This window comes from Rhinopithecus bieti, unplaced genomic scaffold (assembly GCF_001698545.2).
Source record: "Rhinopithecus bieti isolate Rb0 unplaced genomic scaffold, ASM169854v2 scaffold_10351, whole genome shotgun sequence".
In the NCBI taxonomy this organism is placed as follows: domain Eukaryota; kingdom Metazoa; phylum Chordata; class Mammalia; order Primates; family Cercopithecidae; genus Rhinopithecus; species Rhinopithecus bieti.
Genome location: NW_016806805.1, coordinates 3235401 through 3262248, shown reverse-complemented (window position 1 = coordinate 3262248; position 26848 = coordinate 3235401). Strand labels below are relative to the sequence as shown.

General features: G+C 37.6%; 1 protein-coding gene across 1 annotated transcript in view; it reads right to left on the bottom strand.

The window, feature by feature from the left end:
* Positions 1-370: 370 nt before the first annotated feature.
* The window catches only part of FBN2 (fibrillin 2), a 135883-nt gene continuing 109405 nt past the window's right edge, over positions 371-26848 (bottom strand). Inside the window, exons 46-55 of the mRNA XM_017877579.1 lie at positions 22302-22427; positions 20774-20980; positions 19662-19787; positions 16860-16982; positions 15572-15688; positions 14858-14986; positions 13039-13158; positions 5924-6155; positions 4213-4384; positions 371-2294 (exon numbers count right to left, since the gene is read on the bottom strand). Coding sequence (XP_017733068.1) covers positions 1920-2294; positions 4213-4384; positions 5924-6155; positions 13039-13158; positions 14858-14986; positions 15572-15688; positions 16860-16982; positions 19662-19787; positions 20774-20980; positions 22302-22427 — 1727 coding nt within the window. The 3' untranslated portion in view covers positions 371-1919. The remainder of the gene's footprint in view (positions 2295-4212; positions 4385-5923; positions 6156-13038; positions 13159-14857; positions 14987-15571; positions 15689-16859; positions 16983-19661; positions 19788-20773; positions 20981-22301; positions 22428-26848) is intronic.

Here is a 26848-nt window from a genome sequence, read left to right as displayed (position 1 = left end):
AGTTTGGGAAATTTCTACCTTAAAGAAGTAAGATTCTCTAAAAGAATGTTTCACTTCCTCATGGATACTTTAAGGGGGCATTAGCATGAAGTGAATTCTTTGAAGCTTCCAGAAAGATGGGTCCCAGGAAGTTTAGAATTTATGCAGAAGTAAATGACTTTATGTCCTTCTATTTGAATGTAATTTCAAATCAAAATCATCAGTTGAACACACGTTGACTTTGCTTCACAGATTTGCCAGCATTCCTTTATTTTCCTGTGTGTCTGGCTCTCTGTCTGTTACTTTAATACAGGTTCCCACAGGCAAAGCTCCCAGCCCCTTCCACAAATACAACAGGGATTGTGGTCTCATAAAATTTTCAGCCAGAAAATTACCCCAAAATAAGCTTTATTGCAAGAAAAGTGTCATATTTGATACATAGACCTACAAAACAAACAAAACCAAAACCATAAGCTTTTCCTCACAAACTCTTGATTACAAATTTACACTGTTCCTTTTATTTTTTAGTTTTTTTTTTTAAAAAAAAACAATAGAACCTCAAAACACTGGGTATGACTGGTTACTCATCTTTGGTCAGCACAGGTTTGAGAGGAACAACTGGGAGTCTGCCTGTGCTTTGGCCATTTCACATATGAGGTTTGGTCACTGGTCCAGGGGAACGGGTTCTTGGGTTGAGAAGAATAATGGGTACGTACTCTTAATAGCACATCCTGGTACAATATCTTTTTAAATGACTAAAGCAAACTAAACATCAATTCATTGTACAAACATCTTTCATACACAATAGGCTATAAAACGAGGCATATGGTGTATAACTACAGCATTAATGAAAATTCTAAAAAAAAAAATGGGTTTAAAACAACAACAACATATATTCCTTGGCTGCATTGCATGATTTGTTTGCACATATGGCAATCCTGAAATAACTTGAACATAATAAATGCACCATTGTCTAAGACAGCACGCAACACTACAGAACGCCAGGTGTTCCCTTTCAAAGGAACGGCGGTTCTTCAGCTGCCTACAGTACCATGAGTACGCAGCGCACCCTGGGTAAGAATGAGGTGTTGTGGGTAGCACATGTGGTTCCTTGAGGTTATGAGAAGGAAATACAGTACGGTTTGGCCTGCAATGCTAATGGTCTCACAAGCAGTCAAGGTATTTTGCTACAGTGGTTGTGCTTCATCTTCCGTTGCCTGGTGTGTCTGGTGATGTGAAATGTTGTCACAAATGAGCTGCTTTGGCTTCGATCTACGTTATAAAGGATCTAATGACATTCATGTCTTTTAAATTATTGATTACACTGCCCATTCAGCTCTGTGTGGCTTTCTTTAAAATCATCAGGTGTGTATCAGCTGGATGACTGGCAGAAAACCAAAGGAAACATCTCTTGTATCTATTGGATTTTTAAAAAGCCCCTCTAAAAGAAATAGCTCAAATTTATAAATCTAAAGAAAACAAGTGAGTTTCCCTTTTGTTTACATAGTTTGTTCATTTCTCCATATATTACTGCATTAAAAATAAATAAACATCTATATTTTTTTATTTAGCAACTATAGCAAAATACCCAAAGTGTTATAGACTGCTAACAGGAAAAAAAAAAAAAAAAAGCTCACATTATTTTTGTGCATTTAGTGCCATATGCTGATATCTTGAACATTTAGGTTTCTTTTAATATATTTTAAAATGAAGTTATATAAAAAATACAGTAACCACGGTTGCCTTTGTGCTCAAATCTTTGGCCATACCAGAGTCTAAATTATCCCTCCCTGTGAGGGTCAACATTCAAAGTCTAAGACAGGGAGGACAGAAACAGAGTTATTATTATTTTTCCTCTTTCAAATCAGTCCTTGACTTTTCAAATGCTTCTGCAGACTGGCTGTGCTAGGATTTGCGCCTGGGCCCAAGTCTGTGAAGGGTTAATAGAGTTGAATCTGCAGCCTCATTCTGAGAGCCTCCCCAAGCTCCCCGAGGAGGTAGTCATCCTCATTGCTCTCTTCCAGTTTCTTAAGCTCCTTCTTCTTATAGAGAGGGACGCTAGTGATTTCCAGTGTGTATGCGCCGGGCATGAGCTGCTTCTTGGCCGTGTGCAAGTAGCTGAGCCCATTTCTTTGGTGGATGCGGAAGATGCCACCATCATTCCCTTGAGAGATGACATAACGGATGTGGTTGTTGAGGGGCTGGATGGCAGGCCTTAGTTCCAGGATGTGTTCCTTAGAGCCGAGGCGGGAGAGGTTGAACTTCATGTTGACGGGGCTGTCCATGTCGACACTCTCTAGGCTGATCTGTCCAACCTGGAGGAAGAGCAGGAAATGATTTGGAACGAGCTTCTACAGCACAAGCAGAGGACTAGAAAAAGATCAGCTGCAGGGGTTTTGGTCACAAGGACAGGCTGTGGCTTCCCACTCCCGCTTTCTGCACTCTCCTTACCAGCAGTGGCTGTGAAAGAGGCTATTGTACATTTTTGTCAGTTGGAAGAAAAGGCCAATTCCATCGAGAATGCCCTGTAAATCTTTATGACTTCTCACTCAGCCTTAACGAGGTAATTAAAGTTATAGGACTGGGCCTACAGAGTGTTCACATTTCAACATTTTTTGATGAGTTTATGAAATATTGTGCTAATTAATAATTTTTATAAAAGAAAATTTAGGTAATGATTTTTCTTTTTTTTTCTGAAGTCAAAATGAGAAGTACTACTGTTGAGCATCAGCAGGGACTGCGCCCAGGGGACTCTTCTGGCTGAAGGCTGGGCTTTGATTTGTAAGGTAAGTGAATGATGAGTGAGTTTACTGGGAGCTACCAGAGGTACACAGAGTGAGTGATCTGCAGACTTCTCAGGGCTCCAGTTCCAACCAGCATCTTTGGTAAAAGCCAGTGGGGCAGGGTCCAGATAAACCAAGTCTGACTTTTGCTCAGAGGGTTGGGAGGGGTACAAATGATATTTAAGTAAGATAGGATAAAAACCACAGTGCTTTGATTGGGTACCTGCTAAGTAAGAACTTGGCAATGGTGACCCAGAAGTGCCCATCAGTGTTCAGGCAGGATTATATCCTAGTACCCCAATGGGAAAGTTTATAAGCAGAACTTCTGGATTTGTAGTTTGGGAACTTGATGAATATCTCAACTGTCATACTTAAACATCAGTTGGGTATCTTAGTCTACTTATGGTAAATGTAACACTGGCTTATTTATTATTATAAAATAGCATCATAAACTTTTTGGCTAGAGAAGTCAGGTCATATAGACAAAGTTTCTGAAGCCCATAAAACTGAAGCAAGTTGTCCAATTCACACAGCCAGCTAGTTGTTGATTAGGTTTTTTGGTGGGGTAGTTTCTCAGTCATATTAACTGCAAAGAGTGGTGAGTGATGACCTCATGCTGTCCCCAGATCTTTGGGAAAATCACCAAGATCTCTAGATATGAGATATTCATCATTGACAGGAACTGAACACGTGGGTTATATATGTCAGGCATTGTTCCAGGCAGTTCACGTGTTTCAATTCAATTAACCCTTCCATCAGCCTTCAGAGGTAAGTATTAGTCCCATTTTACAGGTGAAAAAACTGAGGCTGAGAGAAGTTAAATAAACACACCCTATGTAACAGAGGTAATAGATAGGGAGGGCCAGGGAATTATGTTCAAAACCAGGTAGTTTGCAGCCCACCCCTTTAAACACTGCTGAAATGCCATTAGGGAAAGGAAATATCAGAGGCAGGCCATTTCCAACTTCAGTTCCTTAAAGAATACAAGTGATTTGGAAGACAAAAGTTTTTAATGCAGGAACAGCTGTCTTATAAATAAATCAAAGAATATGAGACCTACTTGGTTTCCCTAGTGAAAATTAAAATCAGTCTTGTATGCTATGCATTTATAAAACAGAACTGAACAAATTAAAAATAATTTCATTTTTTGAATCATGCAAAAATAGCTCTTTCCTAGATGGACATACCCTCCTGCATAAATCAAAAACTACAACAAAAGAAAATGCTCTGGAACTGTGAATCTTAAAGTCTTTTCTCCCAAGCTTTGTGTTTTGATCTAATAATTCAATCATTTTAATGTACTTGTCTTTTCCATACTGGGTCCATTAATTTATCCATTAAATTCAAGGTATGATTAACTTGAATGAGGCTGAAAACGACATGAACTGCACTGTTTACATGACTCCATATGGATAAAATTTTGTGGCAACACAAAGTGGGATGTACTCACAGCAGTGGGATCAGGTTCATGAATACTTCTCTTCTGCCTGCTGTCTTTCTTAGAATAGCCATTGATTTTGCACTCGTAGCATGCTTCTGGGGACAGAGCATTTTCCTCATCGACCTCTGTATCCAGTGACAGGTACTGCCCCTTGTTAAATCCCATTCCTGAGACACAGTGGCTATTTGCAAAAAGCAAAGTATTGTTAGATTTTATCACTGACTTTGACCATAGTTTTCCAGTGGTAGAGCAGATTCTTCAGAAACACGAAACCAAAAGAGCAAACTCTAAACTCAAAAACATAAAACCCTAATACTCTTTGCAACTCTTTTTCTTTTAGAGACAAGGTCTTGCTCTGTCCCCCAAGTTGGAGTAGAGTGGCACGATCTTGCTCACTGCAGCCTCGAACTTATGGGCTCAAGAGCTCCTCCTGCCTCAGTCTCCAAATTAGCAGGGACGATAGGCACATACCACCACATCCAACTAATTTTTTTAAATTTTAATGTTTTGTTGAGATAGGGTCTTGCTATGTTGCCCTGGCTGGTCTCCAACTTCTGCCTTCAAGCAATCCTCCTACCTCAGACTCCCAAAATACTGGGATTACAGGGATTAGCTACCATCCCCTATAATTCTTTAACACACAATAGATGAAATTTTCCCTTATTTTGACACAGAAATTCTTCTGAGGGTGAACCCCGTGCTTCCCCAATTTTCAATCCTAATTAGACTGAAGTACTGAGCATAATTAACTCCAGAAGGTAAAAGCAAGGTATGAATTTCCAAAGAGAACACTAAGAGAGGTTCCATTGTTTCAGGGGCCTGAAGCCTGTATTTGCTGCTTATAACAAAGCTCCCTGCTTTAAAAACTGAGATTTCTGAACTTGTATTTTGGTTAGTGAGTCAATGAATTGGCTCTAAATGACCTTTGTCTAGACCAAGCCTTTTGTTTTAAGTGTATGTTTTAAGTGTCACACAATAGTGTACGACAATACACTATTGTTGGACAGACTTGGTCCATTCCTTTCAGTCCCTGCCTTGCACAATGCTCCTTTCAAAGAAGGCAACCTGGACTGACCTCTAAATGCCCATCTTCTTTGTTACTGAGCACCACGGCCTTCCTGGAAGGATGCAAATGGCCAGCACCTAGGCCACAGCCCATGGAACTTGAGACAGTGTGCCTAGTTGGAGGGAAGCCTGTCTTGTGGGCCGGGCCTGTGCTGGGTGGCACCACATCAAACTAGGCACCATCCTCTCTCTGGGCAACAGAAAATCCACACGAGCAAAGAAAGGGACAAACTCCTTCCTCAGTGATCACTGTGCTAGCACCTTCCAGAAACTGTAGAAGAACCTGTGGCAAGGCCATTTCCACTTCCACCTCACAGCCCAGGTATCCATGGCAACATGTGAGCGGGATTTTTAAACGTCTGCTTGTCTCTGGCCTTGGGTCAGATTGAATCAATTCAGGCCCTTAATAACAGGAGCAAAGAGTGATATTTACATACAAATTCAAGTTTTATGCTCATCGCAAAGGAAGTAATCCTATACCCTGAGCAGAGTCCGTGTGTGCTTTCTTGGTGTTTATCTGCATACCCTAAGAGCTCTAATCAATGCTTCTGCGGCTTGGCTTTTAGACACTGTACTCTTCCCTGCAGCGGTGGGTGGCCTGAACTCACTCAGGAACCATGTATTCCTTGGGTGGTGAGGCTGAAGGCCGCCTTACCCTTGTCCCACTCGGTAGTACCCAGGCGGGCAGCCACAGAGGTAGCCCCCCTCCGTGTTGGAGCAGCCGTAATTGCAGGGGTTCTTGGAGGATGAGCACTCATTCACGTCGTGGCAGGCACTGGAGAACTGGTCGAAGGAGAAACCTGACGGGCAGGCGCACTTGTAACTCCCCAGGGTATTGTAGCAGGAAGCAGAGCCACAGGCATTGGGATTGGAGCATTCATTCTCATCTAGTGAAACGGAGAAAGAAACTCTTACACGGGGAAGCCGGCAAGAGCAAAATGTGAACAAGTCTGGAGTCTCAAGTGCCTGTGATTTTATGGCAGAAATAACTCTAACACGGTATTTTATTTTATTCTGACAACTGATTTGCAAAGCATATTAATGAAAATAATTCCCCTAAATTGTGGCTTTAAAAAACCCTTGCTTTGTTCTTTTCTGTTTGTACTGTTTCTAAATATGTCTGCAGCCCTTGGGGACAGATATTTGCAGTTTGCCTAGTGAATAACTCTTCTATTCTCTTAACAGAAGGTTACTTCAAAAGCCTATATCTCAGGCAGATCCTTAGAGATAGAGAGAAAATGAGTTGCCAGGGCCTGTCGGTGGGGGAGAAACAGGAAATGACCGCTCTTGGACACCGTGTTTCTTTTGGAGGTGATGAGAATGTTCTGAAACTGGTAGTATCAACGACTGCGTACCTTTGTGAGAATCTACAAACCCATTTACCTGTACACTTTAAAAGGGAGACGTTTGATATATAGATTGTTTAAAATCCCTGTAAGTATTTGTATCCATTCCCCCAGCAATTCCCCAGACCTTCATTATATAGGAGGCGAAAGCATAAAAAAAAAAAAAAAAAAAAACCCTTAAAAAATGCATAAACCCTAAATGAAAACAATGGAAATCAACACTATTTAATTAAATCAATTGAACTAACAACTAGTTCAGTTTAAAATGCTTGAGAACCCACTGGGTGCAGACTGCGCCTTCTGAGGCAGGTTTGCATCCAGCTATCAGCCAGCACATAGCTTTTACTCGCTTAATGACTAACACTATACTATAAATACCTGGTAGTTGGATAATTATAGGTTATGCTTTCAGTTGCTATTATCATTTTTACAAAATCAAAGTCTGATTATGCTTTCAACTTCAGAGATTATAATTTTGCCTTAACTGTCTGGTTGATACACAGCACGCGGCTTGACTTCTTTGGGCTTTTTTTATAATCCAAATTTCACCCTGGGAACAAATCACATCTGTTCCATGGAATTCTTTCAATTCTTATGACTCCATGTGGAGCAAAGAGTGTCTGTTTACCTAATATGTGACAAGCATATATTTCAGCCCACGTAGGGAAACAGGCCCATGTGCAAGTAGGCGTGCGCGGAGGACACAAGACCTAGTGGGGAAGCGAGGGATCTGCAGCAGCTTAGTGAGATCTGGAGGATGCACACAGGCTCTCAGTGAAGAGGCCTCCCAGACAGGAAATTAAACTTCGTTAAGTACAGGACAGAAGTTACTCAAAGGGTAGATGTTATTAGGTACATTTTTGTATCATGATTCTGATAGTCTCAGAATTAAAGGAGACCACTAAATGTAGGTTTCTTAATCACTCAATATAAAAGATGCTGATTATCTAATATGTGAAAATTCTTAGCCTTTATGGCAGGGGAAGAATGCAGATACAATAAATAAATTCTCAGTAGCTTGGCTACATATGATGTAACTATAACTGCTATTTTACTTCTATATACAAGAGACTTGGAATTCTGCCACAAAGGCTCGTCTGCTTTTATAATTAGATCTGACATTCCTATGCAGTGTTTCTCTCCTAACAGGGAATCTAAATTAGATTACAATTTAATAAAATGATCCTGCCATGAATATACCATTAGATATTATGTTAGGAAGAAAATTACCAGGCAAAATAATTAACTGAATAAATTACATTTAAACATATCACAAGAATATTTAAAATATGTAACATTTTGCAAGCACCATGATATCTCATATTTATATTCTATAAATGTGTATCATGATTAAAATTTATAGACTTAAATAAATATATTCCTGTCTGACATATACTTTGAACTGATTCAAGCCTCATTAAACTATGCATGAATTATTGTGAACAGGCTATAGAAGCAACTGGAAGTTACTAATACTAAAACACAAAGTCTTCATATTTGAAGACATAATTTTTCTTCATATGCAAATGTTAATATTTACATATTTCCAATTCTGAATAATTGTATTGGAATAACTCTAATGCTTATAAATAGTTGAGAATGTTCCCTACATCTGTACACTCTATCTACCAGAATGTTGTAAATTCTCTGTGACAACTGGCAGGAAACTCCCTGAAGTGTTAGTTTGAATTGAAAGCTTTTTTCAGCATTAACACTTTCAAAGAACTTTCATTCTTCTCCAACTGGTGGTAGGTTTAGTAACATAATAGGTTTACAATTTTGCTGGTTTAAACTATCTGATGCATTGACTAACAGTGTTGACCACTGACAAGGAGCCCTGAGGAAATCTGTCTGAAATGCTTCCTTCTGTATTCCCCCATCAATCACATGAATGGCTGAAGATATTCACACAAGTAGTGACAGATAAAAAATGTTTGTGGCTTTTTAATTTGTGTTTTATACTAATTCTTTTTCTTTTGCTAACTTGTTGCTTTTATTAGTTTCCTGAAGGGGTATTTCACCCTATTTCTGCCATATATTTGAGTTAAAAATCCAATGGCGTTACTGGAATTCAAGGGAAGAAAGTCAGCAATTTTATCAGAGACAAGCTGGATTCCTCAACGCTGCCCAGAAGAATCTAGAATCTGTTGAAATAAATCCCTGATGTGTCGTACACAGGCACCTGCTGCTTAGAGGTACCCATTTTAGTAGAACAAGCTTACAAATTAATACCTGCAATTAGGGATATCTGCTCATGTATTTTTAGTTTTAGACTCATCTTTGAAACCATTTATTCCTCTGCTCATGGAGTTTCTCCTGATTAGAAGGCAAACAGGCTTCTGGCTGGACTCCAGTGCGAGCTGCTCTGGGGGTGACTACCTTGTCAAAGTGCCCACCCCAGGATTTCATAAAGGGGAATTGGGATACACCACACCATCTTGATTTTAAGTCAGACTATTTTAAACAGAACTTCCACATTTAGTAGAAACCTGTGCAGCTAGTTTTGTGCTACATGTTTAGAAACAAAAACTTCAGGAAACTGAAAAACTTTGAAATTAAATTGGCACTCCATGCATGTTCCTATTTCTACTGATGTTCTCCTTAAAAAAAATTTTGTTTAAACTGTCACAATATGAAATACTAGAGAATCATTCTTTTGGATTAAGGTCTATGGAATTAACCAAGAAGTCCATGGTATTTACTAAAGTGGTGGGCTTCATATTTTGTAAACACTACAATATAATAAAATTGTTTTATATAATTATTTTTATTTATTTATTTAAATTTTACCTTTTTAAGTTCCGGGAAATACACGTGCAGAATGTACAGGTTGGTTCACATAGGAGTAGTGTGCCATGGTGCGATGCTTGCACTATGACCCATCTAGGTCTCCCTTGCCCACCACCCCCCTAAAAAGCCACCGCCATGTGTTTATTCCCTTCCTTTCCCTGTGTCCTATGTGTTCACGTTTAACTCCCACTTATGAGTGAGACATGTGGTGGTATTGTTTTTCTGTTCTGTGTTAGTTGCTGAGGATGATGGCTTCCAGATTCCCCAGATCATCCATGTCCCTGCAAAGGACATACTCTCAATTCCGTTTTATGGCTGCATAGTATTCCACGGTGTATATGTACCCACATTTTCTTTAATCCCAGTCGTATCCATAGGATGGGCTTTCAGATTGGTTCCAAGACTTTGCTATTGTAAATAGTGCTGCAATAGACATACATGTGCATGTGTCTTCATAGTAGAATGATTTATATTCCTGTAGGTATATACCCAGTAATGGGATTGCTGAGTCAAATGATATTTCTGGTTCTAGATCCTTGAGGAATCACCATACTGTCTTCAACAATGGTTGAACTAATTTCCATTCCCACCAACAGTATAAAAGTTTTCCTGTTTCTCCACAGCCTCACCATCATCTATTGTTTCTTGACTTTTTAATAACTGCCATTCTGACTGGCATGAGATGGTATCTCATTGTGGTTTTGATTTGCATTTCTCTAATAATCCGTGATGTTGAGCTTTTTTCATATGTTTGTTGGCCACATAAATGTCCTTTTTTGAGAAGTGTCTGTTCATATCCTTTGCCCACTTTTTGATGGGGTTGTTGGTACTTTTCTCACAAATGTGTTTAAGTTCCTTGCAGATTCTGGATATTAGACCTGTGTCAGAAAGTTCCTTGCAGATTCTGATATTAGATATTAGACCTGTGTCAGATGGGTAGATTGTAAACATTTGCTTCCATTCTATAGGTTGCCTGTTCACTCTGATGATAGTTCTTTTGCTGTGTAGAAGCTCTTTAGTTCTTTGAAACCAATGAGAACAAACAGACAATGTACCAGAATCTCTGGGTCACAGCTAAAGTAGTGTTTAGGGGAAATTTATAGCACTAAATGCCCACATCAGAAGGCTAGAAAGATCTCAAGTCGACACCCTAACATCATAATTAAAAGAGCTAGAGAAGCAAGAGCAAGCTAATCCAAAAGCTAACAGAAGACAAGAAATAACTAAGAACAGAATTGAAAGATACAGAGACATGGAAAACCCTCCAAAAAATCAATGAATACAGGAGCTGGCTTTTTGAAAAAACTAACAAAATAGACCACTAGCCAGACTAATAAAGAACAGAGAAGAATCAAATAGACACAATAAAAAAATGATAAAGGGGATATCACCACTGATCCCACTGAAATACAGACTACCCATCAGAGAATATTATAAACATCTCTATGCAAATAAACTAGGAAATCTAGAAGAAATGGATAATTTCCCAGACACATACGCCCTCTCAAGACTAAACCAGGAAGAAGTCGAATCCCCGAATAGACCAATAACAAGTTCTAACTTTGAGGCAGTAATGAACAGCCTAACAACCAAAAAAAAGCTCAGGACCAGATAGATTCAAAGTATACAATAACACTAAAGTAACCAAAACAGCACGGTAGTGGTACCAAAGCAGACATATAGACCAATGGCACAGGAACAGAGACCTCAGAAGTAAAACCACACATGTACAACCATCTGATCTTTGACAAACCTGACAAAACAAACAATGGGGAAAGGATCTCCTATTCAGTAAATGGTGCTGGGAAAGCTGGCTAGCCATATGCAGAAAACTAAAACTGGACCCCTTCCTTACACCTTATACAAAATTAACTCAATATGGATTAAAGGCTTAAAGTAAAACCCCAAACCATAAAAGTCTAGAAGAGGCCGGGCATGAGGCTGGGCTCATGCTTGTAATCCCAGCACTTTGGGAGGCTCAGGCGGGTGGATCACCTGAGGTCAGGAGTTCAAGACCAGCCTGGCCAACATGGTGAAACCCCATCTCTACTAAAATACAAAAAATTAGCCAGGAATTGTGGCAGACTCCTGTAATCCCAGCTACTCAGGAGGCTGAGGCAGGAAAATCACTTGAACGCTGGGAGGCGGAGGCTGTAGTGAGCTGAGATCATGCCACTGCATTCCAGCCTGGGCAACAGGGCGAGATTCTGTCTTAAACAAAAAAAAAAATTCCCAGAAGAAAACCTTGGCAATACCATTCAGGACATAGGCATGGGCAAAGACTTCATGATGAAAACATCAAAAGCAATTGCAACAAAGCCAGAATTGACAACTGGGATCTAATTAAACTAAAGAGCTTCTGCACAGCAAAATAAACTATCATCAGAGTGAATAGGCAACCTACAGAATGTTTTACATTATTTTAATAGCTATGTAAAAAATACTGTTCCTGATATTCTAAAGACTTTGCCTTTGTTTATGAATCAATAAATCTAGGGATAAGGAGTTCTGCAACATTCTTTTTTCTATGAAGAGGAAAAGAGTGAATTAAATTTATACAGTTATTTTGATTGACTGCCTAATTGGTAATTTTAATAATTTTTTGAAACTGTCTTGTCTTTAACTTTTGATCACTTATTGGTTTTGCATTTCCTCCTATGAGTGTATATTCGTGGTGTGGTAAAGCGTCTGTCTTTGACCTGGCATGGTTTTCTCTCCATTGAAATTTATCTTGAATTTTTTGTTCTTAATTCACTAAGCTGTCATTAGAAATTTCTTTTGAGAAGACCACAAATGATACAATAAGACTAATTTATCTAGTGGATCACAATAATTCAATATGTGAATAACCTGGGAAGTAATTTTAATTACTACACAGAAACAGGAAGCACCCTGGTATTTCTCTGCAGGACCCCAGTGCCCCTTTCTGCTCGGTTATGCCAGCATCTAGCGTCAAAATGTGTTCGTTGGAGGGTCTGTGAAGGGCATTCAAATGGAGCAAAGAAATTAGGCATATGCTAAGTAAGTCAGCTGGCTATTCAAGTAGAGAATAATGTTCTCTTTGATCAATCGCTCCTTAAAAGGAGAATTTCAGTGACTATTATCAATGCAAGGAACAGAGCTGAGAGCCCATGTATTTTATTTTACAAACACTTCTGTCTAGAGTTGCCAACAGCATTTGCTATAAGTAGGTACTTTTTTGACCTTAAAACACTTCCCATCCTTTATTACATCTATGTGACAGGAGAGTACACACGGACTGTCCTCATTAAGTTGACGTGAATTCCTTTAGATTCGTATGAGGGGAATGGATGGGAAATCTAAAGATATCAAATTACAGACAAAAAAGTGGCTGACCTTGGCAAACAAAGATGGTGATTCTTAACATCATCTTCAGAAACTTAAAATTAGCAGAAATTTAAAATAAAGAAACCTCTAGTTAACGTTTATGTACTTAAAAACAAACTTTTTATTGTAGATATTTTCAAACATACACACTAGCAGAATGAGTCCCCATGCATCAGTCTTAAGGCCTGGTTTTAAAGTCTAAAATTCAAAGGCTATACTGAAACCTCAACCCTCACAATTTGTTCATCTTATTCAGAGATACTTTCAGGAAGAAAAGTGCACTCACCGACACACTGATTCCACTGGTAGTGCTGGATGTAGCCTTGGGGGCAGCCACACCTGTAGCCACCCAGGATGTTCTGGCAGCCGTGTTGGCACCTGTGGTTCCCATCACATTCATCAACATCTGCAAAAACAAGCCCGGCAAAACGTTCATGTCACTTTCTTCTACTATTTTTAAATGCACTCCCAGCGAAACCTGGGGTAACTGTTATCATGGGAACAAACACACAAGACATGACACACAGAGAGTCTGTCATTTTTCCAGGTCACATGATTATCAGTCAGTGGTGGTAGGAGGAACAGTTCTGAGATAAGAGACCACCTCATTCTTCTGCTCTCCACCAGACCATGGCACGTCAGTGCTCTAAGTAACATCTCAATTTCAGCAAGTCAACCACAGCAACTACAAATGGTGTGCTTTTTGAACTAATTAACTGCATATGGTATGATTTATTTGGTAAATCACATATATATAAATGTATTTGCATTGCATATTCCAGTAAGTTTGAAAGTGACTAAGATATAATCCTCATTTTGGGGAGGATAGAAGCATTACAGAGATACCTAAAAAGTATAATTATATTGCAAGTAAAAATTTTTATTACCATTCAAGATTAATTAGATGCAAATCCCTCTTAAGTATTTAAATATGTTATTTTTAGACAAGATGTGGTGTATTATACATGTGGAATAATTTGTTTATTTATGCATGCTTTTTTGGAATGACAACTGAATCTTTGAAATCTATCCATAAAGAGTAAAATAAAATTGGCATGTCTGAGGTGTGTAACAAATTTACATGGATAATTAATAAATGGTATCTTATGGGGATGGTCACAGGCTGAACTCGCATGTGGCAAACAGCTGTAGGTTCAGAATACTTTCAATGTGTCAATGATTTGAAAGATAAAATATTAAAACTGACATTTTAAACACTGAATTTTTCTTTGCTGAAAATGAGATACATACAAAAGTCCCACAAGACTTATAGAGAGCAAATTAAATACTTTAAATATATTTCTAGAGATCCAAATCATATATTTCTAAGAATAGTTAATGTTAAAAGGGTGATTAAAATCAAGAAAACTATAAATTGCAATACGATCTAAGAATGTAAGGGAAATAAATACAGTCTCATGATCCTGGCATGGGTGTTTTATAAGACACTAATCCTAATACATTTTTCTTGTCATACACTAGCACTTGCAATATAGTGAAGTACTATATGAAATTTTCTTAACTGCAAGCATGTTCTTATTTTGTTCCCACTTAAATGTTCCCTTGGATTTTACAGGAAGAGGAGACCAAGGTCCACTGTAGGAAAGTGAAGGAGTGAAGCAGGAGCTTGAGCCATAAAAAATAGAAACAGCCATCATTTCACCCTAGCATGTTCAGTACATTTGTTCAATTCTCTATGATGACAGATTCTTTTGATATTTAATTCTTATACATTTAAGAATCATGGAACAAAGGTCAACTATTATTATTTTTCTGGTATGCTTGTACACTACTGCAAACCATATTAGGCACAGAATTCTTTTTCAACTCAATTCTTTATCAGATCCATGATTAGTCAACAGTCACTTTAAAAGTCAATTCGTAATCACAGAATTTTTGTTTCACTGCATCTAAGTTTCCCTCTGTCCCCAAAGTGATACATAGAAATTTATGACCAGGAATCAGTTGCTGGGTCCTATTTTGTTCAATACTTTTTTTTTTCTTTTTTTTGAGATTATCCCAATTTCTCATTGAGTGTCTTGGAAGTTAAAAATATATATGGTTTACTGTTAATAGACTAAGACTTTTTGAGCAAATCAACTAACCTTCACAGTTCAGTCCGGTGGCATCAAGGGAGAACCCTCTTTGGCATTCGCAGCTGAAACTGCCTGGAGTGTTTTGACAGATTCCCTTCGCTCCACAAAGCGAAGGCTGAGACCCACATTCGTTGTTGTCTGGCAAAGCATCAAGAAGCAGAGCGTCAAACTTTCCAATTATGACGTCTTAAATTTCATGTGAAGTAAAAAGCAATGTATGAAAACCTAAGTTTCATGATGTAAAAATGGCATTTTAGGAAAATTTATATCATATTAAACACAAAAGTGGTAAGAAACAGTGTATTTCAAGAGGTTTGAGATGAGAGCATATTTTGAGGTAATTGAGGGCCCACTGACGGAAAGTTCCTTAACATGTGTCTTCTAAAATAAAAGCTCAGTGTGTTTGTTAACATGTTCTAAATTACAGGGAGCCTTCAATCATACTTTGTCTGAACACCATGGTTATATTGAGAATGTGATATAAAGGCGCTGCTTGAAATATGGCTACTGTGCCTTGTGCTTGGACTACAAAGGCCTTTTTTTCCCCCTTTGGATATTGTTCTTGAAAATATCTATATTATGAGCAACTTCTTTAGACCACTCATTATGGGGTATTGGTTATGAATATAAGCACCAGGACATTCTTCTGTTTATAATTTTAAATACAATTTTTATGTATTTACTGGAAGTTTGTAAAATTTCCCATTTGTAATTTTGTCTTACCGATACAAGCAGTGTGATGCTGTGTGAAACCAGGTGGACATTTACAGGTAAACCCCCCCAGGGTGTTGACACAGAGGAACTGGCAGTTATGCTGTTTGGTTTGACATTCATCAAGGTCTGAAATTAGAGAGAAGCCAATGAAAACCACAGTAGATTATCTGGCTATGTTTCCTTTCTTGTGAAGTCACAGGAGATGCACATGCTCCATTAGAAGCATTTTGTCTACATTTTTGCTGGAAGCTTCGTAGATTTCCACAGGCGTATGGAAAACAGTTTCTTTTTACATATTTAAGCAGAATAAATATTATGGGCTAGGATGATAGGGCAAATAAGGCAATATATAACATAAGACTGGGGCCTATCATGGGGAGGGGGGAGGGGGGAGGGATTGCATTGGGGAGTTATACATGATTTAAATGATGAATTGATGGGTGCTGACGAGTTGATGGGTGCAGCACACCAACATGGCACAAATATACATATGTAACAAACCTGCACGTTATGCACATGTACCCTAGAACTTAAAGTATAATTAAAAAAAATAAAAAATAAAAAAAAATAAATGTACCACATAAGATGTAGGCAAGACTAATTCATTATTTTACAGCTTAAAAAACGCTTTAGTCATGCTCATTTATAAACAATGTACAACACGGACCCATATCAGTTCACTAAACAGATCCAAGCAGTGCTTGTTATTATTTTATTTTTTTGATATGCGTTGGAAATAAAACCTCATTTTATTGAGAATAATCTGTATTTTAAAAATTTCTGCAGTCCATTAATTTCATTCTGATGAGGCTTACTATAAAATCAAATATATGAGTATAGTATTGAAGCTATTTTAATGATCTAATTTAGCTCGATAAATAATTACTTTTGATACTACCTAAGCAAAAAATTTAAATTTACCTATTTATTTTCACTTTTTCACAGTAAACCCATAATAAAGATAGCTTAGAAAATAAAAGCTTAGATAAGCAACAACAAAATCTTGTTTCAGTGATTTGTTTCTATCTCTTCCCACACCAAAATTTTGTTACATTTTATTTTTTAAAATTTGTGTAGTTTTCTATAAGAAGCAAACTGTTTTAACTTGGGTTTTAATCCTCTCTGCCTCCTGCAATGAGCCTATTGGTAGAGTTTTTCTTTGAGCAATAACATGGCCACTAGGAAGGTACCTTTTAATGAAGGTGATGCACATAACATAATCCCTGATAATCTAATACTTACACTTGAAAGAAAAGATACAGACAAGGGTCACGATTGTCAGAGACTCTTCACTCACCTTTGCACGTCTTTCCATCCTCTTGCAGGACATACCCCCTCGGACATGAACACTGATAATTCCCCTCAGTGTTCTTGCAGATGAAGTTGCATGGTTTCGGGGACTGGGAGCATTCATCAAGGTCTAAGTAAAAGTGATGCGAAGATTAAATTACTGGTTAAAAAAACAACTGGACTCTTTCTGCCTTCCATATTCTCACTTCATTCTTTTTGTTTTTCCTCTTCAACTTAAAGTGGAATATAGCCAGAAAGAAATGATGCACAGAATGATTTTCTCTAAAGTAACATACGGGTTTACTTTGTAAATCAATCTACAGATCTTGGGTAAATATTATGATGTCTAGACAACTGTCTGGGTTCAAAATTACTAAATTCTTTAGATTAATACACTTTGGTTTACAATCCTGAGAATCATAAACTTAGTAAGAGTTTCTCTATGTTTGACACATGGATGTGGCACAAGTTCTCTTAAACTCTCTTTACGGAGGCTCCCTTAAGCATCTTGTGGGATCACATATGGTGCTGGAAACTTTCCACTTTCCCCTTCAGATTCAGTCCTCACCCTGGTCCACCCTGCTCTCAGGCCCAGGAGTCGGAGCTCTACGGACTCCATCCAGAGGCTCTTCCTTGCTCTCTTCTTCTATCTGGCCCTTATTTCCTCAATTCCCTCCCTGCAAGATAGGCTCAGACTGGCTGAGTCCCTGGATCAGCTGTCACAGGTCCTCTCAAGGCACTCTTCTGAGCACAACTTTCTTTTTTCGGGTTCCAATAACCTCTGCCTCTTTTTTTTTGGCCCAGGGGTAGTACAGCTCCAGCACACAGCACTATGCCTCCTGGCTTTTGTATACACTGCTCACACGTGTATAGACAGTCCTTTTGTTAGACCCTCCTTGAATTGTCCTCCTTGAAATGTGCCATCTCTTTCCTACTCAGACTCTGAGTGATAGCAGACAATCTCCATTTCCTCCACATAACATATGATGTTGATGCCCACAGAATATTGAATGCTCATGATTAATGGCCTATTCTCTATTACTCATGCTCTTCTGTTTCAAAGAAGTCAGCTGGGTTTTCTTAACCTTTTAATGCCAGGTGTATTTGTTATTGACATAGGTAATTTGATAGAATATCAAGTAAGCTAATAAAATATAAAGGAGAACATTTTTTTCTTTAATAAAAATGAAGTTGAATACTTTGATGTTGCGGGAAGTCAGGGACCCCAAACAGAGGGACCGGCTGAAGCCATGGCAGAACATACATTGTGAAGATCTCATGGACATTTATTAGTTCCCCAAATTAATACTTTTATAATTTCTTATGCCTGTCTTTACTGCAGTCTCATGGACACTTATCACTTCTGCAATCAATACTCTTGTGATTTCCTATGCCTGTCTCTTCATCCTGTCATCTTCATAAGCTGAGGATGTATGTCGCCTCAAGACCCTGTGATGATTGCATTAACTGCACAAATTGTTTAAACAATATGAAATCTGGGCACCTTGAAAAGAGAACAGGATAACAGTGATGTTCAGGGAACAAGGGAGCTAACCATTAGGTATGGCTGCCTGAGAGCTGGGCGGAACAGAGCCATATTTCTCTTCTTTCAAAAGCAAATAGGAGAAATATTGCTGAATTCTTTTTCTTGGCAAGGAACATCCCTGAGAAAGAGAATGTGTTCCTGGGGGTAGGTCTCTAAAATGGCCACTCTGGGGACATCTGTCTTTTACGACTGCAGATAAGGGATGAAATAAGCCCCAGTCTCCTGTAGTGCTCCCAGGCCTATTAGGACAAGGAAATTCCCGTCTAATAAATTTTGGTCAGACCGGTTGTCTGCTCTCAAACCCTGTCTCCTGATAAGATGTTATCAATGACAATGTGTGCCTGAAACTTCATTAGCAGTTTTAATTTTGCCCTAGTCCTGTGATCTCGCTCTGCCTCCATTTGCCTTGCAATTATTTTATTACCTTGTGAAGCATGTGATCTCTCTATGACCCACACCCTATTTGTACACTCCCTCCCCTTTTGAAAATCTTTAATAAAAACATGCTGGTTTTGCGGCTTGGGGGACATCATGGAACCTATCAACATGTGCTGTCTCCCCAGACAGCCAGCTTTAAAATTCCTCTCTTTGTACTCTTTCCCTTTATTTCTCAGACCAGCCGACACTTAGGGAAACAGAAAAGAACCCAAGTTGAATTATCCGGGGTGGGTTCCCCCGATACTTTGGAAAGACTCAACGAAAGTCTTAAGTCCCTTCTGCCCCATGACAGTCATAAATTGGTGTGAGTGAGACAATAACAAATTGAATAAGAAAAATAAACTGTAAAACGGTAGAAGGATTCTGTACTGAGAATGCTCCGCAGCTGGAAATTTTATTTAGGTAATGCTTACTTGGCATACTTTATGCAAAAAAATAGCAAAGAGAAACATGGAAAACATTCTCTTAACATACACATATTCATAAGAAAAAGCCCTTTTCCTTCATTCAAAGAGTGACAAACAAATGTGCACTTTCAATTTTAAATTAAAATACAAAATGTTGAAAGTACGTATTTGTAATTTTTGTTTCCCTGATTGAACAGACTTTTTTTTGGATGACGTAAACAATTCTACATCCTACATCATTGGACAAAGGCCAAGTGCTGTGTGATTAAGAAGCACATTATCGAGAGGATGGCATCATTTTAATAAAATGTATATTCCAAAGCTCCACAATAAAGACACTTACTGATAATGAGTGACTTGTAGGAAACAGTAGTTGATTAGCCCCCAAATCCCCAGACATAGAGGTGCCCATCCATACCTATACAAGACGTTCCACTGATGTCTGTGGTGTAGCCAACCTTGCAGAAGCATCGGAATGAGCCCATGGTGTTGATGCACTGACCATTGGTGCAGAGGTTTGGCATTACCTTACATTCATCAATATCTGTGGACCAAAACAACAAAAACAATCAGGAGTTAACATATATGCAAGGGTAAAACTGGTTAGAATTGAAGAGAAATTAAGAAATGGAGATAAGATAACTGCAAACATTCGCAATAGCACCAGAGCACCTGTTCATCATTCAGGTGAACAGCAACATGGATGTGACAGAAAAATAATCTCAAGTGATGGGAAGAGATAAAGGAAGGCTCTGATGAAAGCCCTGTTTAAGACTACCCGTTTTGTAATCTAAGCATGAATTATTCTGGGGGGAATCTAGAAAGCTACCCCTTCAAAGTCCAACTAGTTTGGAATCTGTGATAATTTCCCTTGGATTGGCCTCAAATTCACATTTGGAATAGACTCTGAAGAAAAGCTTTGTGAAGAAAGGCTTTGGTTAGCAAAGTTGTCATGCACAAGGTTAGGAGTTCATACAGTAAATGGAGGAAAGTCGTATTTTTTTAGGACATTAATATATCGGTTGTACAAGAAATGGAAAGGACTAATCAGTTATGAGACTTGCTAGTCTGTGAAGACATTGCAGATAGAATAAGTCCCTGTGTGCATTCAAATAAGCAATATTTATTTAAATAAGGCAAGTATAGTTTGGGGGCTACAAGCATGGCCTTTGGGTCAGACAGATGTGTTCCATTCCTGGGTCCATACCTTAAAAAGTGTGTGATCTTGGGAAAATTACTTAATGTTACCTTAGCTTTGTGCTTCATTTTCCTCATCTGTTAAAATGGGAGTAATACATTCTACCCCTTAGGTCTGATAGGAAGATTAACTCTTAAAATCTTTAAAGCATTAGCAAAGATTATTCTTTCTATATACATATATATGCAAACACATATCAAATATAAATATCAAAGTATAAACATTTTAGCTATTCTTTTTAGTGCATCAATTTTTCACTTTTACTTCATATTTATCTGAATTCATAAAATTTAATGTGTTGATTATATGAATAAATTTCCTCAACTCCTTACCTCTTCCATCAGTTGTATATCCTGGGCCATGAGGACATATCTTTTTGTACTGGGCAGTTCCAGGAATTGGGCAAAGCTCACACTGGTGGCCCCAGCCTCGCCCACCATCACAGCAGCATTCTGACTTAGTGACGAGATTGCGACTGCTGGATGCCATCTGACATATTGTCTGCAATACCTCTGCAAAGCAGAGTCCCTGTCGATTGTCTGAAATGGCAAAGTAGGAAGAGTTAAGGATGCGGAACTGACATTTCATTATCCTGGCTTTCAAATTAAGCAGGGCAGTCAAGAATCTCCTCCTTAGGAATAATTAAGACAGCTTAATGATTACAAAGTTTTGCTGGTAGTTAAGTTCATAACATATTCTTTCACTACAGACTACAGTTTATTAAATTTGACAAAAAGTGATACTATAATTTAGAAATAGATAAATTTTTTCCTCTAATCCATTGCCAACTAAATGATAGTGAACTACCATTTCTGTAGAATAGAAGGGAAAGGAAAATAAAATTAAATTATTTTCCTTTAAATAAGCAAATGAGTGCCAGGATTAGTTTCTGGAAAGCAAATTCTAGACTATATTTTATGAGCGTAGTACTTATTCAATCTGATATCTCATATTTTCTACATCTGAGAGACTGTTCAAACATTTGGACTGAGTAGATTTTTTAAAAATATAAATTTTTTTCAGATATAAAAGTCAATTAAATCTTTAATATAGTTTTATAAACAATCCTAGCAAAACTGTTAATAACATGAACGGAAAATTACACTTTATATGTAGGTTACTTTTCCTATTTCCTAAAAGACTGAAGTTTGTCAAGGTATAGATTGGAGATAACAATAAACAAAAAAATGTTTTCTTGATCAAAAATTTCTTAGAATTTGAAGCATATGACATCGTTCAGAAAAAAATCTGATATAGTTGAAATACTCCTAAATCAAGTGATGAGTCAGTTTACTGCTCTTCTTTGTTTACCTTGAATTTTACTACAGCATACTTTTTACAGCTGCCATAATTAACTACAATGATTTATAATGCATGCATTTTAGCATTAAAATACAATATAATGTCTGAGACTTGTATTTCCCATAAAGAAGTTTTGTAAAACATTTTTTTCTGTACCACAATATAAAAATTAACCTTCCCTGCATTTTTGAAATACGGCATTTATTTTGCATTAATTGTGGCAGAACTTACCTCATATTGCAAATATTTTCTTTGGGAATTAAGTCATCCTCTGATGTAAGTTTTACTGAAGCCAAATTTTCCAAAGAGCTTAATTAATCTTAATCTTAGAAAGACTATTTAAGATTGTTATTTACATTACACATAGATGTGCATATAACACACACAGGTACAAATATATCATTTTAATAGCTGTGCACCTTTAGGAAGAACAATGTGGATTATTGAGATTGGGGGATTTGTTTAGCAGACAAGAATATATAAGTGGAGCTCTTCTGTGATGACATCACGAACAGATGTTTTATCTACCAAGTATAATATATTTGGATGTCAACTTACCAAGGCACTCAGTGCCTGAAGAACTTGACTGGAATCCTTCATTACACTCGCACCTATAGCTTCCAATAATGTTAACACAACGTCCGTTTTCACAGATTCCTGGCTTGGTCCTGCATTCGTTTTCATCTTTAGGAAAACAAACAATATGAATAATGAGAAAACTGTAAAATTATAATTTACAAGCTATCTTCTAATGGGTTATATCTTATTTAACACTTCTTTGCCAAAATACTAATATGATGAGATTAAAAATGGTAATGTGTGAATATTAATTTATTTTTAGCTTTACTTCATCCTTCTAGGTGGGTTCTTTCTTAAGATAACGTTTTCTTCTTCTTTCTTTTCTTTATCCTCTGCAGAGGAGGGATGGTGTTAATATATAGAATTGGAAATTGGCCTCCAAAAGGGATAGAATTGCCCTGAGACATGAGGCAAGGATGGGAACTCTGGGGAAAAGAATTCAGTTTCTGTGATATTGGAGAAAGGGTGGGGAGAGGGGTAGTGGATGTTGGGTAGGGATGATGAGTAGAGTAAAAGCCACACAGGCCAGGAATAAAGGACAAGCTCCTAAATTGGTTTTGAGTAAAATCACAGGAACAACTGTGGTCTGTGAGGGTAGTTAATGGGACAGGAAATTTAAGTAATACTGCTCTTTTGGTTGGTGATAAATAAACCTACTTCAACAAAATTGTTTTTATTAAAATTCTCTATATCCTTACTTTTTGTGCTTTTTTGATATTTTGTAAATTTTATTTGAGGTTTTTTCAAAGCTATGTTGTTAGGAGCGTAAGAGAGCACATGACAATTACGTCTTTTTGATAATTTGCTCCTTTCATGTTTATACTTAAACACTTTTTAAATTTACTGCCACTTATATTTGCATGCACTTTGCCTTTATTAGCATTTGCCTTGAATATTTTTATTTTCAACCTATCTCAGATTTCAATTTTGGTACTACAATTCTATTAAAGAGAACCTAGCTGAATTTTAAAAAACACATTTATCTTTTAACCAGCAATTTAAACCACTTACGTCTGTCATGATTACTGATGTGTTTAGAGTTTCACCTGCCATTTTATATTGTTTTATATTTATTGTGTGATTGTCCTCTTCCTATGCCCTCCTTTTCCCTCTGAACTCATATTTGGAAGTTACAGTCTTCTTTCTATTCTTACAGTGGAAACCACTGAACAACTTCAATACACATTCTTAATGAATAATTTTCTATCAATGCCAAGAAGTATCTGTTTTGAAAGCTCTGGGCCACAGTAAGCACCTTTGCATAAATTTCCTTATCTCTGCTCTCTCCCTGAACCACCTGCCATGTTGATGTTATCTAGAAGTTTTGGTTTGTTAGACTTTTAGTGTGCCATCAGCGTCTGTTTAAATTAATGAGGCTTACTGGTTTCTTGGCTGACCATTGTTCCACTTACATTATTTCTTCCTCTTGAATTAATTAAAAAAATTAGCATATGTAGTTCAGTAATTATTTAAGAGAGGTATACATATTCTAAAACAGATTTCCAACCATGTCTTCTTTTGATTTGAGTATAGAATTTTAGTTCAAAATTATCTTCCCTTAGAATGCTTTCAAAATATTGCTCCTTTATTTATTTATTTTTTTTAACCCAGTGTTACTGTTCAGTTTTAGGAAACCTGGTTTTTCTCTCTGGAAGTTTTAAGGATTTTCATTTTCTTCTTAAGTGTTTTCAAATTCACCATGATATGCCTCCTGCGATTTATTTTCCTCTTTTAGAAAAAAACCACTTACTTCGGAAATTTAAAGGTACATAGGAAAGTAATGAGTTATGAATTAAAACGTTTTTTAGTTTATTATTTCTAGAATCTGAGGGTGCAAGGTCTGTTGCCTTGATCTAATCCTATCCTTAACGTAATTCACCCTGATTTTGAATTATATTTGATTTGTCTGAATTTTTTTTTTTCAAAAAGGGCTCTTGAACTAAAAGCATTCTTGGAAGAACTCAGGATATACTGCCTGAGTTCTTCCAAGTTTGATTATGTATAATAAAGCTTCTGCTGTAGTACATAATTTGTGCTTCAAATTCTTAGATTAATTTTGCTTTTTTGACATTGGCATTAAGAATTACTGAGAAGAGGTTGAAAAAAAAGGCCTGATTTTTTTTTTTTCCTGTTGAAATTTGTAACTTCAACAGGGTATATCTTGGAGTGATGTTGCTCTACCTAAATAATGTTGATTTCCGGCATTATACTTTCTACCCTCTGACAATCTGTGGGCTGCATCAGGATTGCCAATTACTGACCTTTCCATTGTCCATCACTCTTGTCCAATGCGCCCCTACTTCTACCTACTCTATGTCTAATCCAGTGCAGCATGACAGGCTAGAGGAAAACAGGCCTCATTTTAATGAGACTCAAGACTCAAGACTCAAATCTCAAATGGGTACGTGATCCTCCCTCAACAATCCTGCTATGCTTCTTAGTATCTTCACACTCCCATTTTCTAAAATGACACTAGACACACTCAAGACACATCAGACATCTCTCCCCTGTGAACAACCTGGCTGTACCCTCACTTTCAACCCTTTGTCCTCTTCCAACAGCTAAACTATCTTTGTTTTTTCTCCGAGGCCAGCTCTTATACTGGTACTCTAGATTGCCTTCCCAGATTTCACAATACTCCCTTTTCAAGGCATCATTCCCTCAGCATAAATTCTCTAGTAACTTTTGTCTTGAAACAATACAAAAAACTCTCTTATTCACCTATTACCCCTCTAGCTACTGCCATATGTATTGATTCCTTTTCAGAACAAAATTTCTGGAAGAATGATCTATGACAATAAATTCTGCTTCCTTATCACTGATTGTTTCCTTAATGTCGTGTGCTCCACTGAAACTTCCTGAAGAAGTCACCAAATCTAATTACAACTCTATGTTACTCTACGTCTTAGTAGCATCATACAAAAATGGCCACGTTAGTTCTCAGGACACCACATGGACATGGAGAATTTCCTATCTTGCTGGCTACTCTTTCTTAGTCTCCTACTATTTTTAGTCACTTTAAATACTGGAACAACCAGAGTCCAGTCTCCTGGGAAGGAGCCCTGCTCCTTCTACTCTCCAGGATCTCTCTCTTGGTGTTCTCAGTCAATCCCATAATTTTTCAAACACTATTTGTTAGCAATTTACATCTATGGCTCATGAATATGTCTGCTGACTTGATATTCCCACTTGGAAAGCTAGTACGTATCTGACACTGAACACAACCAAAATAGAACTTTCATTCTTCTGTGTCCCCAACCAAATCTGTTTCTTACAATCTTTTCCATATCAGCTACTAGTAGCATCAAGTAAATTATTATAGTAAGCTAATTTACTTTAGTTGCCCAAGCAAAAATCCTGGGACTTATCTTTTATACATATTCAATCAATCCATCAGCAATCCAATCTGTTGATTATTTCCAACACATTTTCTGAATCTGTCCACTCCTTTTCCACACTACGGTAGCCCTAATCTGAGCCTCCTTTTTCTCTCACCTGGATGTTTAAGACGGTCACCTAAATGAAACTCTTGTTTCTGCTACCACCTCCTTAAAATCCATTACCTATAAGGCAGCCAGATATCTTTAAAAATGTAAAATAGAAAATAACAACAACTAATACTTAATTGAAATCTTACTCTATGCCAAGCACTGTACTAAGGGTTTCACGTGAATAATCCTATGAAATTGTGCTCAAAATTCCTATTTGTTTTTACATGAGGAATCTGAGGCACATATTTAAGCCAACTTGCCCAGGGTCACACAGCTAGCAGATACGAACCTAGATTGCTAACATTTATAGTCCATCCCCAGGGCTCATACTCCAAGTCACTCTGCCATAACACTTTGAGCATAAAACCAAATTCCTTTCCAAGGCATTTGCCTACCTTCAGACCCACTTCATGCCACTCTCCTGCACAAACTTCAGCTACACTGGTCTTGTGTAATTATTCATCTTTGAACAATTTTCTCCAGTTCAGCTACTCACTGAAAAATAGTGTAGCAGGTCACAGGTGCTACACTGGGCCTAATGTGTAGTTTCAATTCATATTTGTTGTATGAACATCCTCTCACCAAATCTGTCATGCTCTCTATCCCTGGGGCACTATGCTCGGGCTTCCAGGTAATTTAGGGAGTCATGTGTCTCTGATAAAGTTCTAAAAGCCTTAGAATCTCTGATAGTTGCTGCTTCTCCTCTTCCTGCCTCACCTCTGGCAGCTGCCATGTCTAGGAGACTAGTTTGTTGATAATTAAATAGCATCTCAGTATTTTCTCGTTTGTGTCTACCTATCTTCACACTGCAGTGTAGAAATGAGTCTCTACAAAAACACTCCATACTTTTCTCATTTGCTTATGTCTATGATCTTCTAATCAAAGATGTTTGGATAAACTTTCAAAAATTGGGACAGTCTGCCAAAGTCTAAAGAAGAAAATTTAATGATCTTGGTAAAACAATGTTCTACTTATCAGATTTCTTGATTCATTTATTTGTTTAAGAAATAATTACTGAGGCATAATATATTGCAT